The following is a 15,171-nucleotide window of genomic DNA, read 5'->3' as shown; positions in this document are numbered from 1 at the left end:
GCAGAGGCAAGAGTGTAAGGAGAGCAATGTGTAAGAAGAGGAAAAGTTGGTTGAGGTGTGCCGGAACCGACGTAGCAGTAGGCCTGTAAATAAAGAGGGCCAAAAAGATACAGACTAGAATTTATTACAATCAACAACAGGAAGAGCATGACTTACATGGACATAGTATGAAAAATATGTCTAGGTTCTGTAGTGGTTGTGGTATGAACAGAGTATGTGTAGTTCGAGTGTGAGGAAGTGTAAGTACATAATAGTCTCCCAAATTAACTAGGTGAGACCTCCTGAGGCATTATTGTAGGTTGGTTATGGTAGTAGTGGTAAGTTCACGGGGTCTAAGAAGACCGTAGAAAGCCAGGTAAATGGGAGTTTACTTACATGGTCGGAGTGAAAACATCAGAAAGGTCCAGCATCTAAAATGGAGAACAGTTCGGTCTTCCTAGTGTATGCAGGGAACGGGAGCTGACATTTCCGAAAATCTGTCATGAGGTGAAGAATCAACCAGGAACCGAAGGAGGCAGGCGTGGCAGAATCTCCCCTGCGAGATGGAGTACCAGACCTGGCCGGAGTGTCGGGCAGTAACAAGTGTTCGCCACCTTCCGGTACTTGATCCATGCTAAAAGAAAGAAGCGAGAAATCAGAGCAAGAAAAAGGACCAGAGTAAGTGTAGGACCAGTGTGAGCTGGCCAGCTTGCTAGTGCCGCAAGGCGGCGAAACAATTAAAACTAAGTTGGTGACAGGTGAGGCCCTGCTAGATGCCAAGCGGCTTGAGAGACTCTATCTATGCGTTGACGCGAGGGGATTTCGTGGCCACTGAACGTTGTGGCGGGGTGTCAGCCTCTCGGTGACCAGTAAAGCATAAGACAGAATGGGAGTGACAGGGTAGGCCCTCTCTATGCCACATGCGAGGCAACTAACTATGATTTGGCCCGAGGGGCGTAGTACCTCCGAGTATGAGGATGGGTGTTGGCGTCGCGGGACCACTAACCTAAGGCTAAGAAAGCCAGGGGGAGATAACCTCTATTGGACACCTAAGACTCTGACAGCCAGCCACATCTAGACTAGGTGGGGGGCGAAGTGCGAGACAGGACGTACCTGGGGAAAACATGTAACAAAAACGTAGGGGAGGTATGAGGCAGCAACGTAAGGCAGACCGTACCTGGAGTGTGGAGTAAGCACGTCAGAAACCAGGTGGTCAGGCCGTACAGAGGGAACTAGGAAATAGAACGTGTATTGGGTTACTAAATTAATAGATCAGGGTGGTGCAGTAGACATTGCTTACCTAGATTTCAGTAAGGATTTTGACACTGTTGCACATAGAAGGCTTGTCCATAAACTGAAATCTTGAAGTTTGGATTCCAATATTGTTGAATGGGCAAGGCAGTGGCTGAGTGACAGGCAACAGAGGGTTGTAGTTAATGGAGTATATTCGAGCATGGGCTTGTCACCAGTTGGGTACCTCAGGGATCTGTACCTGGACCCATTCTCTTTAATATTTTTATTAGTGATATTGCAGAAGATATATCTTTTTGCTGACACTACTAAGATATGTAACAGGGTTAATGTTCCAGGAGGGATAAGCAAAATGGCAAATGGTATAGGTAAACTAGAAAAATGGTCAAAGTTGTGGCAACTGACATTGAATGTGGATAAGGGCAAGATAATGCATCTTGGACATAAGATTATTTCTGATGACTCAAAGGTAGGAAGACAATGCTATAGAGCAGCAGGGAGTGCTTGCAGAATGTTTGGTTGTATAGGGAGAGGTATTGGCAGTAGAAAGAGGGAACTGCCCATGCCATTGTACAGAACGGCGACAATAGCCTAGGAACCCTTAACAATAATAATAACGAAGGTGATTGCACAATATTTCAGGAGCTTGAAGACCAAAAGCAGCCGGTGGCACGGCCCCGTTGCTGACAAACCCCGTCAAAAAACGCCTCTTTTGGGGTATTAACAAACACCTGCCTCATAGACGTCTGAATGTTGTTGAGAGTGGTGTAGCGGTATACTCTCGAGGATGGGTTACTACTGCCTGTGGTCGCTCCTTCCATGTTGTGCCCAGCCCTAGAGGGATTAGAGCTGCTAGCCAGTGATTATAGCCGCTTGCAGAAGGGCAATCGTGGTATCACCCAAACACTATTCGAGACCTAGTGAAGGGCGAAAAAAACCCTGTTTATTTCAGGCAAGATACACAGTCTTTATGCACAGACCCCTAGCAACATGAAAACATAAGCCCGCCCAAGCGTCGCTGTCTCTCGGAGATAATGGTATCTCAAGACACAGGAAGCCGAACACACCAAAACCACAAAAATACACACTGTACAGTAACACAACCCTACATGCCATACAATAGCGCCTGGTCTCAGCTATGATCCCTGCAAATAGCGGAGCTATCGGATGTGCAGAGCCCGAGAAATCATCGTACAAAGTCTGGGCTTGAGACTCTGTACATACCCGAAAATAGCTCCACAGAATCACTTGATTTTGTCCGGTGGATTCAAACTTTGCATCTCAACCACGTGATGGCCAATCAGGAGAAAGGCCATGAACCAATTTGCACCAATTGGCACTCAGGGAGGGGAGGTGTTTCGCCGGCAAATGGGTAGAAAGGGCGTCATACCCACATGTGACCACTTGAATGCCTGCATAGTTTTCAGGTTCCCCTGCAGGGGAACGCCCTACCTGCTCCTGAAGGAGCCATAATCACTGTCCAGGGAGGATCCAGGAGCCTCATGCCTGGCCAGCTTCCCCGGCTAGTGATTATGGCTCCTTTAGGAGCAGGTAGGGCGATGCCCCACAGGGGAACGTGAAAGCCATGCGGGCAAGCAAGTGGGATCATGTGGATATAGCACTCAGTGACTGCGTTCATACTTCTTGAGTTTCGGAGGTGTGTCACTGGCCGCGCTGAAGAAAGCCTTAGCCGCAACAGGCTACAGTGGTGTCGCTGGGGGTGGGCATGCCCCCCCCCTACATCATGCTGTGCCCCCCCTTGGGCCCCCTCAAATGCCAGCAACCTGCTGTCCATGTGTTTAAATTCGATTCCCTCGGGCTGTAACAGTGTGTGACAGCCCGAGGGTATGCAGGAGAGAGGAGCTGGAGCGGTGCTGGGGGCTGTCTGTGGCCGGAGGGAGCACTGACAGGCTCCCCGGCACAGGCCGCGCCCCAAATGAAGCCCCACTTCCCGAAAATAAGCCCCGCCCCTGCCGTTAAGCAGCAGCCCATGCTGCTGCTCTGCAAAGGCCAGAAGATGTCTGAGTGTCTGACCCCCAGCAACAGGTAGGCTTGATGTGCTCAGGTGTGTGTGTGTCTCTGCTAGTGAGGAAGCTTGTGTGTGTGTGTATGGACTCAGCAGTCTGTGTGTGTGTGTGTGTGTGGGCTCAGCAGTCTGTGTGTGTGTGTGTGTATGGACTCAGCAGTCTGTGTGTGTGCGTGTGTATATGGACTCAGCAGTCTGTGTGTGTGCGTGTGTGTGTGTGTATGGACTCAGCAGTCTCTGTGTGTGTGTGTGTGTGTGTGTATGGACTCATCAGTCTGTGTGTGTGTGTATGGACTCAGCAGTCTGTGTGTGTATGGACTCATCAGTCTGTGTGTGTGTGTGTGTGTGTATGGACTCAGCAGTCTGTGTGTGTGTGTGTATGGACTCAGCCGTCTGTGTGTGTGTGTGTGTGTGTCTGTGTATGGACTCAGCAGTCTGTGTGTGTGTGTGTGTGTATGGACTCAGCAGTCTGTGTGTGTGTGTATAGACTCAGCAGTCTGTGTGTGTGTGTGTGTGTGTGTATGGACTCAGCAGTCTGTGTGTGTGTGTGTATGGACTCAGCAGTCTGTGTGTGTGTGTGTGTGTGTGTGTGTGGACTCAGCAGTCTGTGTATGGACTCATCAGTCTGTGTGTGTGTGTATGTGTGTATGGACTCAGCAGTCTGTGTATGGACTCATCAGTCTGTGTGTGTGTGTGTGTGTGTGTGTGTGTGTGTTTGGACTCAGCAGCAGGGCCGCCATCAGGGCATGACAACCATAACGGTTGTCATGGGCCCGGCGGTCCTGGGGGGCCCGAGCCCCACATTCATTATGTGCACATATATATATCTAGCGATTTTCGCTATATATACGTGCACAGAGGGCGCCCTGCTACCTGTACATTGCAGAGGGGGGCAAAGCAGCACACTCTGTCCTCCTTTCCAGCTGCTCTCTGTCTAACTTTCCTGCGGCCGCCAGAGCGCACAGCACGCAGGCCTGTCTCGCGAGAGTTAGTCAGAGGGGAGCTGGAAAGGAAGACAGTGTGTGTTGCTGGGCCCCCTCTTCAATGTACCGCGGCTGGCACCCTCCACCATGCCACTGGACCAACAGGGAATGCGATCTCCCCCCTCCCTGGCATGGTAAGAACCAGGGAGGGGGGAATAAAATTGAAATATACACACACAAATAAAAAAAATACTACACACACACATATACTAGGTTCACTAAACACACTCTGCACTACACACACACTACATTCACTAAACACACTCTGCACTACACACACACACACACACTACATTCACTAAACATACTCTGCACTACACATACACTACATTCACTAAACACACTCTGCACTCACTACAAACACTACATTTACTAAACACACTGCGCACTACACACACACTACATTCACTAAACACACTTTGCGCTACACACTACATTCACTATACACATTTTGCTCTACACACACACACTACATTCACTATACACATTTTGCACTACACACACTACATTCACTAAACACATTCTGCACTACACATACTCACACTACATTCACTAAACACACTCTGCCCTACACACACACTACATTCACTAAACACACTTTGCACTACATTCACTAAGCACACTTTGCACTACACACACACACACTACATTCACTATACACACACATTTCACTCACTACACACTACATTTACTAAACACGCTCGGTACTACACACACACACACACTACATTCATTAAACACACTTTGCACTACACACAAACACACACACACTGCATTCACTATACACACGTTGCACTCACTAGTTGCATTTTACATTTACTAAACACACTTTGCACTCACTACAAACACACTACATTCACTATACACACTACATTCACTATACACACTACATCCACTACAAAAACACACACTCTGCATTCACTATACACACCTACATTCACTACACACACACTCTGCATCTAATGCATGCATACAAACATTACATACATTACACTAAATGTACAATCTGCATCCACTATACACACTGCATCCATGACACACATACTGCATCCACTATACACACTGCATCCATGACACAAATACCGCATCCACTACACACATTCTACATCCACTATACACACTGCATCCATGACACACATTCTACATCCACTATACACACACACTTCATCCTTGTGGGCGGACTTGGTGCTGGCCCCGGGGGCCCAGATCTTGATCTGTGTCAGGGGCCCTAAAATTTCTGATGGCAGTCCTACTCAGCAGTCTGTGTGTGTGTAAGGACTCAGCAGTCTGTGTGTGTGTGTTTGTGTGTGTGTGTATGGACTCAGCAGTCTGTGTGTGTGTATGAACTCAGCAGTCTGTATGTGTGTAAAGACTCAACAATCTGTGTGTGTGTGTGTGTGTGTTTATGGACTCAGCAGTCTCTGCCTGTGTATGGACTCAGCAGCCTGTGTGTCTGTGGGTGTATGGACTCAGCAGTCTGTGCGTGTGTATGGATTCAGCAGTCTGTGGGTGTATGGACTCAGCAGTCTGTGGGTGTATGGACTCAGCAGTCTGTGTATGTGTGTGTGTGTGTGTGGACTCAGCAGTCTGTGTGTGTGTATGGAATCAGCAGTGTGTGTGTGTGTGTGTGTGTCTGTGTATGGACTCAGCAGTCTGTGTGTGTGTGTCTGTGTATGGACTCAGCAGTCTGTGTGTGTATATGGACTCAGCAGTCTGTGTCTGTACTCAGCAGTCTGTATGTCTGTGTGTGTGTGTATGGACTCAGCAGTCTGTATGTCTGTGTGTGTGTGTATGGACTCAGCAGTCTGTGTGTGTGTATGGAATCAGCAGTATGTGTGTGTGTGTGTCTGTGTATGGACTCAGCAGTCTGTGTGTGTGTGTGTCTGTGTATGGACTCAGCAGTCTGTGTGTGTATATGGACTCAGCAGTCTGTGTCTGTACTCAGCAGTCTGTATGTCTGTGTGTGTGTGTATGGACTCAGCAGTCTGTATGTCTGTATGTCTGTGTGTATGGACTCAGCAGTCTGTGTGTACGTGTATAAATCAGCCTGTGTGCATTCAGCAACGCCTGTGTGCATTCAGAAATCTGTGTGTGTGTGTGTGTGTGTGTATGTATTCACACCTCTGCCGGTAAGTCTTGCATGATGCCGACCTCTGTGTATTGATGGCTCCGCCGGCGACTCTACCAGCCACAGTCCGGCCGGTATTTGCCGTGGTGCTAACCTGGTGCGGCTGTACTAGGGTCAGAGTGCCCCTCGTGTGTCTTAGCCCCTGAGCCTCCTTGCCATTTATTTTGACAACTTGCCTATGCTCGGCATGGCTGTCCTCCACAGCTTGTACCGGGGCCATCTCATGAAGCACTGGCCAAATTTCCTGGGTTGCGCCTGGACCACCCCCGTAACGGTTTCCCTCTTCACAGTGGGCTCCGGCTCAGGGCTGGTTAGATGGGGGTCAGTTCCACTCCATCCGGATTTGCTGGGGGCAGTTGTTCCTGTAATGCCTGGGCTGTTTACAAGGGTAAACAGCGAGGGTTGGTGCGATGTGGCTCTACTGTGGTAGCCATGGGGTGCTGTGTGGAGGGCTGGGGGTTATAGGGTTGAGGTAGTGGGGTGTGGGGCCGAGGGAGGCAGTGACAGTATGTGGAGGGTGTAGTGTGACAGTGTGTGTGAGGGGGTAGTGTGACAACTTGGGGCAGTGCCATTGTGGGGGAGGGAGTAGTCTGATAGTGTGGGGCAATGACAGTGTGAGGCAGTGTGACAGTGTGGGACAATGACATTGTAGGAGTGGGGCAGTGACATTGTGGTGTAGGGGACAGTGTGTGTTGGGAGTGGCAGTGTGACAGCTTGCGGCAGTGACATTGTGGTGGAGGGGGCAGCGTGACAGTGTATGTTGGGAGTTGGCAGTGCGACAGCTTGGGGCCTGTGACATTGTGGTGGAGGGGACAGTGTGTGTTTGGAGGCGGCAGTGTGACAGCTTGGGTAAGTGACATTGTGGGGGAGGGAGTAGTCTAACAGTGTGGGGCAGTGGGACAGTGACACTGTGGGCAATGGGACAGTGACAATGTGATGGAGGGGGCAGTGTGACAACTTGGGGCAGTTATATTGTGGGAGAGGGAGTAGTCTGACAGTGTGGGACAGTGACAGTGTGGACAATGGGACAGTGACATTGTGAAGGAGCAGCAGAGCCACTTGATGAGGGTGCAGAGACATGCGACTAGAAAGCGGGGCTACATCGCGAGTAGTTGGCAAGCCGTGAATGCGGCAGCAAATCACTAGATGGAACATTTCTGTCTCAATTTGACTTCCATTATGTCATGCACATCGGGCAACTGCCCTGAATCAGCCATGCGGAAGTCAATTCCGCTATTGCACAATATTTTTTTCATAACTCCATGGGAGCTGAATTGTACCCTTGGGGGTAAGCTTACCTTGGGTTGGGAAATCCATGCCAACCAATAGGAGAAGGAGCTGCCATTCAAACTTGTTTGCGCCATTTATCACGATTGGTCGGCGAGCCCTCAAGGGCTTAGCTTGTAACTCCTCCCCTCTGTGAGTGCTGATTGGTTGCTGCATGGTTTAGGCGTGTAGTTTGACTCTACAGGCCTAAACCAAGTGGAACTATTTGTGAGAATGTACAGAGTGTTAAGCCCAGACTTTATATGATGATTTCTCTGGCTCTGTACATCCGATCGCCCCGCTATTTGCAGGGATTATAGCTGGGACCAGGAGCTATTTGGTGATGTATGGCATGGGGTTGTGTTACTGTATTGGGTGAGTTTTGGGTTTTTTGTGTGTTCGGCTTCCTGTGTCCGGGAGATACCATTATCTCCCAGACACAGCGATGCCTGTGCATAAATACTTTGTATCTTTCCTACAATAAACAGTTCTTGTTTACCCTTCCCTAAGTCTCGACTAGTGTTTGGGTGATACCACGCTTGCCTTCCTGCAAAATACTATAATCACTGGTTTGCAGCTATAATCACTCTAGGACTGGGCACAACTAGGAAGGGGCGACCACAGGCGGTAGTAACCCATTCTCGAGAGGGTATACCGCCACATCACCCTCCGCTAAAGGGAACATTGAAAAGCTCCTGTAGGATCTACAAGCGGTTAGGAAAGCAGACCTAGCAGAAAGCAAACTGAAATAGGCAGCCTGAATCGACTCATTAGCGACGTTAAATACCGAGAGGAGGAACGAGAGGGACTACTGACTGTGACCCATACACAAACGATAAGATCTCCCAACAGGTCCAGAGGCTTAACCGCACAGTACCATCACTGGAAGCACAACATCGACATAAAAATATCTGGTCCTGAGGGGCACAAGAAACAGTGGGCCCAGATGCCCACTCCACTGTTGATATGGAGGACTTTCATATTAAAATATTTGATGATGGGGGCAGGGCCAGGCCGCCGAGCGAGATGGTCGCATGTCAGACCAGCTCCCGAAATTTACAACGGAAGAACAAGCAATCAGTTTATTTTGGCATAAAAAGTTGACAAAAATCAGTGAAACACATCGGGTGGAGAGTACCGGACCCAGGGTGAGGCTGGCCCGACCGGTTTCAGTCCCCTGGGGGATGAATCCTCACTGGCATCAACGAGGCCTACTCCGGCGGTGAGTGGGGCAGACGGTCGCTGCCCCGCTATCCTGCTCATCGGTGCTCAGACAGGAGCCAGACCCGTGGAGCTGTGGCCCCGTTCCCCCCCCCCCATGGACCGGGGGGGTGATCCCGGTCCCCACCCCCGCATGCCCCGACCATCCCGGGAGCAGCAGCAGGGCCGCCTGGATCCAGCACCAAAGCGCAGCGTGCAAGATGGCGGAGACCAAGGATGCTGGCACCAAAACCGGCAGTGAGGCTCAGAAGCGACCCACACCGCTCCCCCTGCACAGAATAAACTTGCGGGCAGCACCGGCTAGAAGCGGCACCTTCACAAGAGACCACAGAGCGCAGAGTCCACCTTTAAAATGGCGGAGACTGCATGCCCAGCTATCCATGCCCGAGGGCTGACTGAGGCACCCTCCCTTCTGACTTCTCAAGGACGGACTGCCGAAGGACGCCAAGCAGGAACAGGCGAGCACATCCTCATACCCCACTAGCCTCACTACAGAGGGACAACAACTTAACCTTACCTTCCACACTGCATGCGGGCCAACGAACGCGGATTAACCACCTACAGCCACCATACTGTACACGATGATCGGCACGGCAACAGGGACTCTTTTCCCGCCTAAGACAGACACTCGTCTGGATCGCCCATACAGGGACTGCCACCATACGAACATGACACACATCGGGACTATAACTACCATAGCAGTCCTTATATCCCCTTTTATTTAAATGCTTCGAGATATATTTAGGGGGGTCCCTTGGCAGGCGACCACTGACTGCCCATCAAAAGTGTACTCACAAGGGTAATTCCATCTCCTGAAAGAGTAACTATGCGGCTGTTAATATACATATATTTGTGTGTACCTAACATTAATGCAGAGCACTGTATATCACCTAGCCTAACATACCCTCATTTTGTTATAGCTATCCTTGACTACAATACAATTGGTAGTCAGTGGTCTTTATTATATAATATGTCTGTCTAGCATGTAACCTAACGTTTAATAATTAACCTGTCCCAACCGAGTACAGCCTTGCATGTAAGCTACTATACGTTGACAGTATTAAGTCGAGAAGACAACCGTATTAAAGCGAGAGATAACCGTATTAAAGCGAGAGATAACCGTATTAAGGCGAGAGATAACAGTATTAAAGCGAGAGATAACAATATTAAAGCGAGAGGAAACAGTATCAATGCGAGAGATTACAGTATTAAAGCAAGAGATAACAGTATTTAGCCACAGCATGTTACTATATATATATAAAATGAGGTTGATAATCATAGGAGACTTTGTCAATATGTTATGACGACCCCATCCTGTACAACTCTTGAACGTCTCCCTCTCTTTTTTCTGTACCCCCATAATCACATGCCTCAACAAAAATAAAGAATTTAAAAAATAAATAAAATATTTGATGATTTGCCATTCTCCGTCCTGATGGAGTGGCGAAGATGCAGGTACTCTGGTGGTGGGTGCCTCAAGGAGATTCTGTGTCAACACTGTCGGCTGGAGAGTCACTTGCACCCTTCAATTGACGCCTCTACGACTATCGAGGGTGAATGTAGATCCACCCAAAGCCGTAATCAGTCTGAGACGAGGTGGTGAGGAGAAGAGCCAAGACCCTCTATAAACCACCCGGCCTGGCATATGGGTTGCATTGGGGCTGTTTGTTTTCCCAGACACACTGTCTATTTGACACAACCTGCTTTTATTTTTGGTTTTACAGTAATGCATTTTTTCTTTTGTACTTACCTTGTGAAAGTTAATGTTGTACTTTTCCTGTGAGAGGGAGGGTATTTAAATAGCTGGGAATGATGGCCTGTGGGCGAGGGAACCTGTGTGTAAGCCAGGTGTGGGAAAGGTGGCCTGTAGTGACCCTAATTGAGACTACCCCTCCTCTACCATTTTGCACCAGTGGGCTTACCTAGAGGACAGAAGGCTGTTTTAAAGGAAATCTAGGCTGCCCATGGGTTGGGTCTGTGGACCGTGAATAGTCCAGCCCCACAATGAGGTCTCAGTGAAAACCATTTTTAGAAAAAGTCGCTTGGCTTTGAGAATATTATCTCGAGTGGTATATAAAATCCCTTGCCGTGTGAATGTGTGCATGCATGTCCTGATGTGTGGATGGAGGCAGTTAGCTGACCCACTGTGCAAGGGAGAAGAAAATAGGGAGGAGGCCCAGGCTTTGATGATTGACCCTCAACCTCATGTTGATTAGATTTGCCTCATTTCTAGTGATATGAAAGTATACAAATTTAAGCCTACTAGAATTTACAAAATATGGGAAAGCTATGACTTTATGTGTCTTACTTGAATGATACCACATCAAGAATAAATATATATTTATTTATTTTTTTTAAAGGGGGAGGGGAGAGGGTTTTTGGTTCATCTATATTTTTAGTGTTTAGAAATATGGAAAACAAAATAAACAACGTAGTACAATTAAAGCAGAACAGTAATACATTTCCAAAAGGTTTGTACATGTGAAGGAGAGCACATCCCAAAATACAGCATGAAATCTTACAATACTACTTACTTAGACCTATCTTGGCAATACGGAATTTAGTTACACCGTATGGCATACTGGCTTATTTTGAAGCAGGAGAGGACCCCCACATGGCCATATGGTGTGACTAAATCCCACCTAGGAGAAATCTGACTGGCTTTGGAGTTGAGATTTTTTTTTTTTGTGGCATGATTGGAAGTCACTTGAAATTGGAATTTGCCGCCCTCTTTTGCATTACCAGTAGAAAGAGAGGCATGCTCATTCACTAAAACCTGAATTATAAAATTGAGGCAAAAAAACCCCAAAAGATCTCAAGTTTAATTGAATCTACCGATGTGTGAAAATCGGGATGGATTGGAGTCTTTACTTCCTTCCACCTTATAATGATATGCAGCACTTTCCTATTGTTCACAATAGTGACTTAACTATTAATCCGCTTTTGATCGATTTCTTGTGTTTCACTAAAGACTCCCCAGTGTATAACAAGTAGTAATAGCAATGGTTAGAAAGGGAAAGTCCGCTAGGTGTGTTTTAATGGAAATTTGAAAAGCATCACTTAGTTCGTTAGCCGAATTACAGAGACTGTAAAAAAGAGGTATTAGACCCTTAAATACTAAATTCCCTTTGACGTGTCACTGTAGTGAATAACCGTATAAGAATGTAGCAAGACAGTGATCACCTCCATACAGTCATATATCAGTGTGAGCTCTTTCTGGGGATTGTGGGTGGCTCTTAAAAGAGCCTTTGTGTACGTTTGGGAGCTGAGGGACAGTGGAGTTACTTGCTCTTGGCTGGCTTGTGGCTGTCAGTTTTCTTGGGCAGTAAAACAGCCTGGATATTGGGCAATACCCCACCCTGGGCTATGGTGACCCCTCCGAGCAGTTTGTTGAGCTCCTCGTCGTTGCGCACAGCGAGCTGCAGATGGCGGGGGATGATGCGGGTCTTCTTGTTGTCTCGGGCTGCATTCCCAGCCAGTTCCAGGATCTCGGCGGTCAGATACTCCAGCACTGCAGCCAGATAGACCGGAGCTCCGGCTCCAACCCGCTCGGCATAATTGCCCTTTCTGAGCAGCCTGTGGACACGGCCGACTGGGAACTGCAGACCTGCTCTGGATGATCGGGTCTTGGCTTTAGCCCTGACTTTGCCGCCCTGTTTGCCTCTTCCTGACATTTTCAAAACGAAATCGAATTATCGTCTAGACCTTGGCGCCCCCTGCACGGCTATTTATACCATCTCAGATACCGCGAGCTCTAATCTAATTGGTTGCATTTTAAAGCCACCAATCAGCGTCCGACTCAGAAAGTAACCAATCGCTGTAGGTTACCGCGTTCCATGCTCAATGCTCTTACTGAACGAACCAATAGAAAATGCACACAGGTCAGGCTTTACTGCCAGGGCTTCTATATATAGAGCAGCTGGGGAACGTGTTCCTTATTCTGTTGGAAATTTCGTAAGATTTCTCTGATCATCATGCCTGAACCAGCCAAGTCCGCTCCCGCACCCAAGAAGGGCTCTAAAAAAGCCGTGACCAAGACCCAGAAGAAGGATGGGAAGAAGCGCAGAAAGAGCAGGAAGGAGAGCTATGCCATCTACGTGTACAAGGTGCTGAAACAGGTCCACCCCGACACCGGTATCTCCTCCAAGGCCATGGGGATCATGAACTCCTTTGTCAATGATATCTTCGAGCGCATCGCAGGGGAAGCCTCCCGTCTGGCTCACTATAACAAGCGCTCCACCATCACCTCCCGGGAGATCCAGACCGCTGTACGGCTCTTACTGCCCGGAGAGCTGGCCAAACACGCCGTGTCTGAGGGCACCAAGGCAGTGACCAAGTACACCAGCGCCAAGTAAAGACCCGTCACCCAAACTCTAATAACACAAAGGCTCTTCTAAGAGCCACCCACACAATCCACGAGAGAGCTGTGACTATATTACGAGAGTATTCTCTATGTGCGAAATGTAAAAAGTAATCGATTGTCGCGTTACACTATTTCAATTTTGAAATCTTCTTCAAGCTAAAATAAATTGTAAAACACTCTCAATGGCAGAACCTATAGTGTAACATTTATTCTGCTGGTTATAAAGTATACTAAAAGATACAACAGCCTGAAACTATTATAATGTATCAATCTAGCTTACACATGAAACGTGTTTCCATTCACACTCCTCTCTCACAAATTATACAATGCTGCCATCTCGTGTATACAGATTGCAATGGTTACTTTTTGTTTAATACATATCATGGATCAAACCAGCAATATCAATCTCAATGAATACTTTATAAATTAAAATTAGGAGTTTGGTGGGTCTGTTTCCCTCTTATAATGTATTTATTACCAAATTTATACATTCAGCGTTCTCTGCATGGCGTTTTTAAAGCGGGAAAGTCGGTTACAAAATGGCGAAGTTTAAATCCTGCACGATATAGTCCCCCTGCTGGCTCTGTCACAGCAGCTTTTTGTTCTTCCACTTTCCTCTCCCGCCATTTCCTGGCCACATACTGATTGCAGTTTCATTAAGCAGTATTTTGTGATGATAAAATGCATATAGTTTAACCCTTTCATACTCAGGTGGAAACGACTGCCATATAATTTGTATGGACTGTGATGCTTAGAGAATTCTAATGATTCCTCAAACTATAATTATCACAGTATAGAATGTCTAGTTTTAGGTCTGTTTCGAGGTGTATAAAGTCAGTATGCAGCATGTTTTCCATATAAAAAGCGGGAATGGCTGCTTCGATCACAGCAGCTTTTCTCTCCGGCCGTTTTAGATCACATACTGACTGCAGTTTAGTGCAGAGAGGATTCTAGTCTTACTAACAAGGAAGACTTTAACCCTCTCAGCCTCCAATGCCCTTATTTCATGTTTTATGAGAGCATTGCATTCAAACAGAAAACGAAGCAGGATATTCGGGGAAACATAAGGCAACATTATATGGATAGGAAACACATTGGAGTTTGTGTTACCGGAAGGCTACTCTGTAATTTCTCGTTCTCCAATATGTTGTAGGGAGCATTGAGACAGCCGAGCCATCCTGGTGGAATTATAGCCTTATGAGGGAAGGAGTGGGCGGCTCTGAAAAGAGCCTTTGGTTTGAATGAATTATCGAACATCAGCCGAAACGTTTAACCTCCGAAACCGTAGAGAGTGCGGCCCTGGCGTTTCAGCGCGTACACCACGTCCATGGCGGTGACCGTCTTCCTCTTGGCGTGCTCGGTGTATGTGACGGCATCGCGGATAACGTTCTCCAGGAAGACTTTCAGCACTCCTCGAGTCTCCTCGTAAATGAGGCCGGAGATTCGCTTGACACCTCCTCTGCGAGCCAAACGGCGGATAGCCGGTTTAGTGATCCCCTGGATGTTATCACGGAGCACCTTCCTGTGCCGCTTGGCACCACCTTTACCGAGCCCTTTCCCTCCTTTACCGCGACCAGACATTCTGAGCTGAGACAAGTGGAACAATGAATGCTCCCAACACGGCTGCCTTCTCTTATATGTCTCTTGAGACGACCGAGTGGGGAACTGATAGACAAATCAAACCGTCACTGGGCGGCTCTTGTCGTTGATTGGCTGATGCAGGAGGTTGTGCTTTGCGGTGATTTGCTGAATAGTCATTTTTGAACTAGAGAAAAAAAAACGCCAGCGGGAAAGGTTTCTACCGTATTCGAATTTGCAGCTCCGGCAAGTATTCAGTGCAGACTGCATTTACTGATAAAATGTTTCATTTTCCTTCCCTTTGCTTCATACATAATAGACAAATCCTGTAATAGCACGGAATGCAGGTAAAGAGATTAAAAGTAAATATGTCTCG

At 47.8% G+C, this 15,171-nt stretch overlaps 3 protein-coding genes across 3 annotated transcripts; 1 reads left to right on the top strand and 2 right to left on the bottom strand.

Moving 5' to 3' along the window:
• Positions 1-12,135: 12,135 nt before the first annotated feature.
• On the bottom strand, positions 12,136-12,528 carry LOC134614314 (histone H2A type 2-B). The gene has a single exon (XM_063457964.1). The coding sequence runs from the start codon at positions 12,526-12,528 to the stop codon at positions 12,136-12,138; it is 393 nt and encodes a 130-aa protein (XP_063314034.1).
• Positions 12,529-12,828: 300 nt separating this feature from the next.
• Positions 12,829-13,209, top strand: LOC134614315 (histone H2B 1.1). The gene has a single exon (XM_063457966.1). It carries the CDS (start codon positions 12,829-12,831, stop codon positions 13,207-13,209), a length of 381 nt encoding a protein of 126 aa, XP_063314036.1.
• A 1,277-nt stretch (positions 13,210-14,486) lies between these two features.
• LOC134614316 (histone H4) lies at positions 14,487-14,798 on the bottom strand. The gene has a single exon (XM_063457967.1). It carries the CDS (start codon positions 14,796-14,798, stop codon positions 14,487-14,489), a length of 312 nt encoding a protein of 103 aa, XP_063314037.1.
• Between the last annotated feature and the right edge of the window lie 373 nt (positions 14,799-15,171).

The sequence above is a fragment of the Pelobates fuscus genome, chromosome 6, assembly GCF_036172605.1.
Source record: "Pelobates fuscus isolate aPelFus1 chromosome 6, aPelFus1.pri, whole genome shotgun sequence".
Classification (NCBI taxonomy): Eukaryota; Metazoa; Chordata; class Amphibia; order Anura; family Pelobatidae; genus Pelobates; species Pelobates fuscus.
This window is presented reverse-complemented; position numbering and strand designations above follow the sequence as displayed.

What these genes read in the sequence shown, in the direction of transcription:
- LOC134614314 (XM_063457964.1), bottom strand. Translation starts at nt 12,528, where the DNA reads ATGTCAGGAAGAGGCAAACAGGGCGGCAAAGTCAGGGCTAAAGCCAAG.
- LOC134614315 (XM_063457966.1), top strand. Translation starts at nt 12,829, where the DNA reads ATGCCTGAACCAGCCAAGTCCGCTCCCGCACCCAAGAAGGGCTCTAAA.
- LOC134614316 (XM_063457967.1), bottom strand. Translation starts at nt 14,798, where the DNA reads ATGTCTGGTCGCGGTAAAGGAGGGAAAGGGCTCGGTAAAGGTGGTGCC.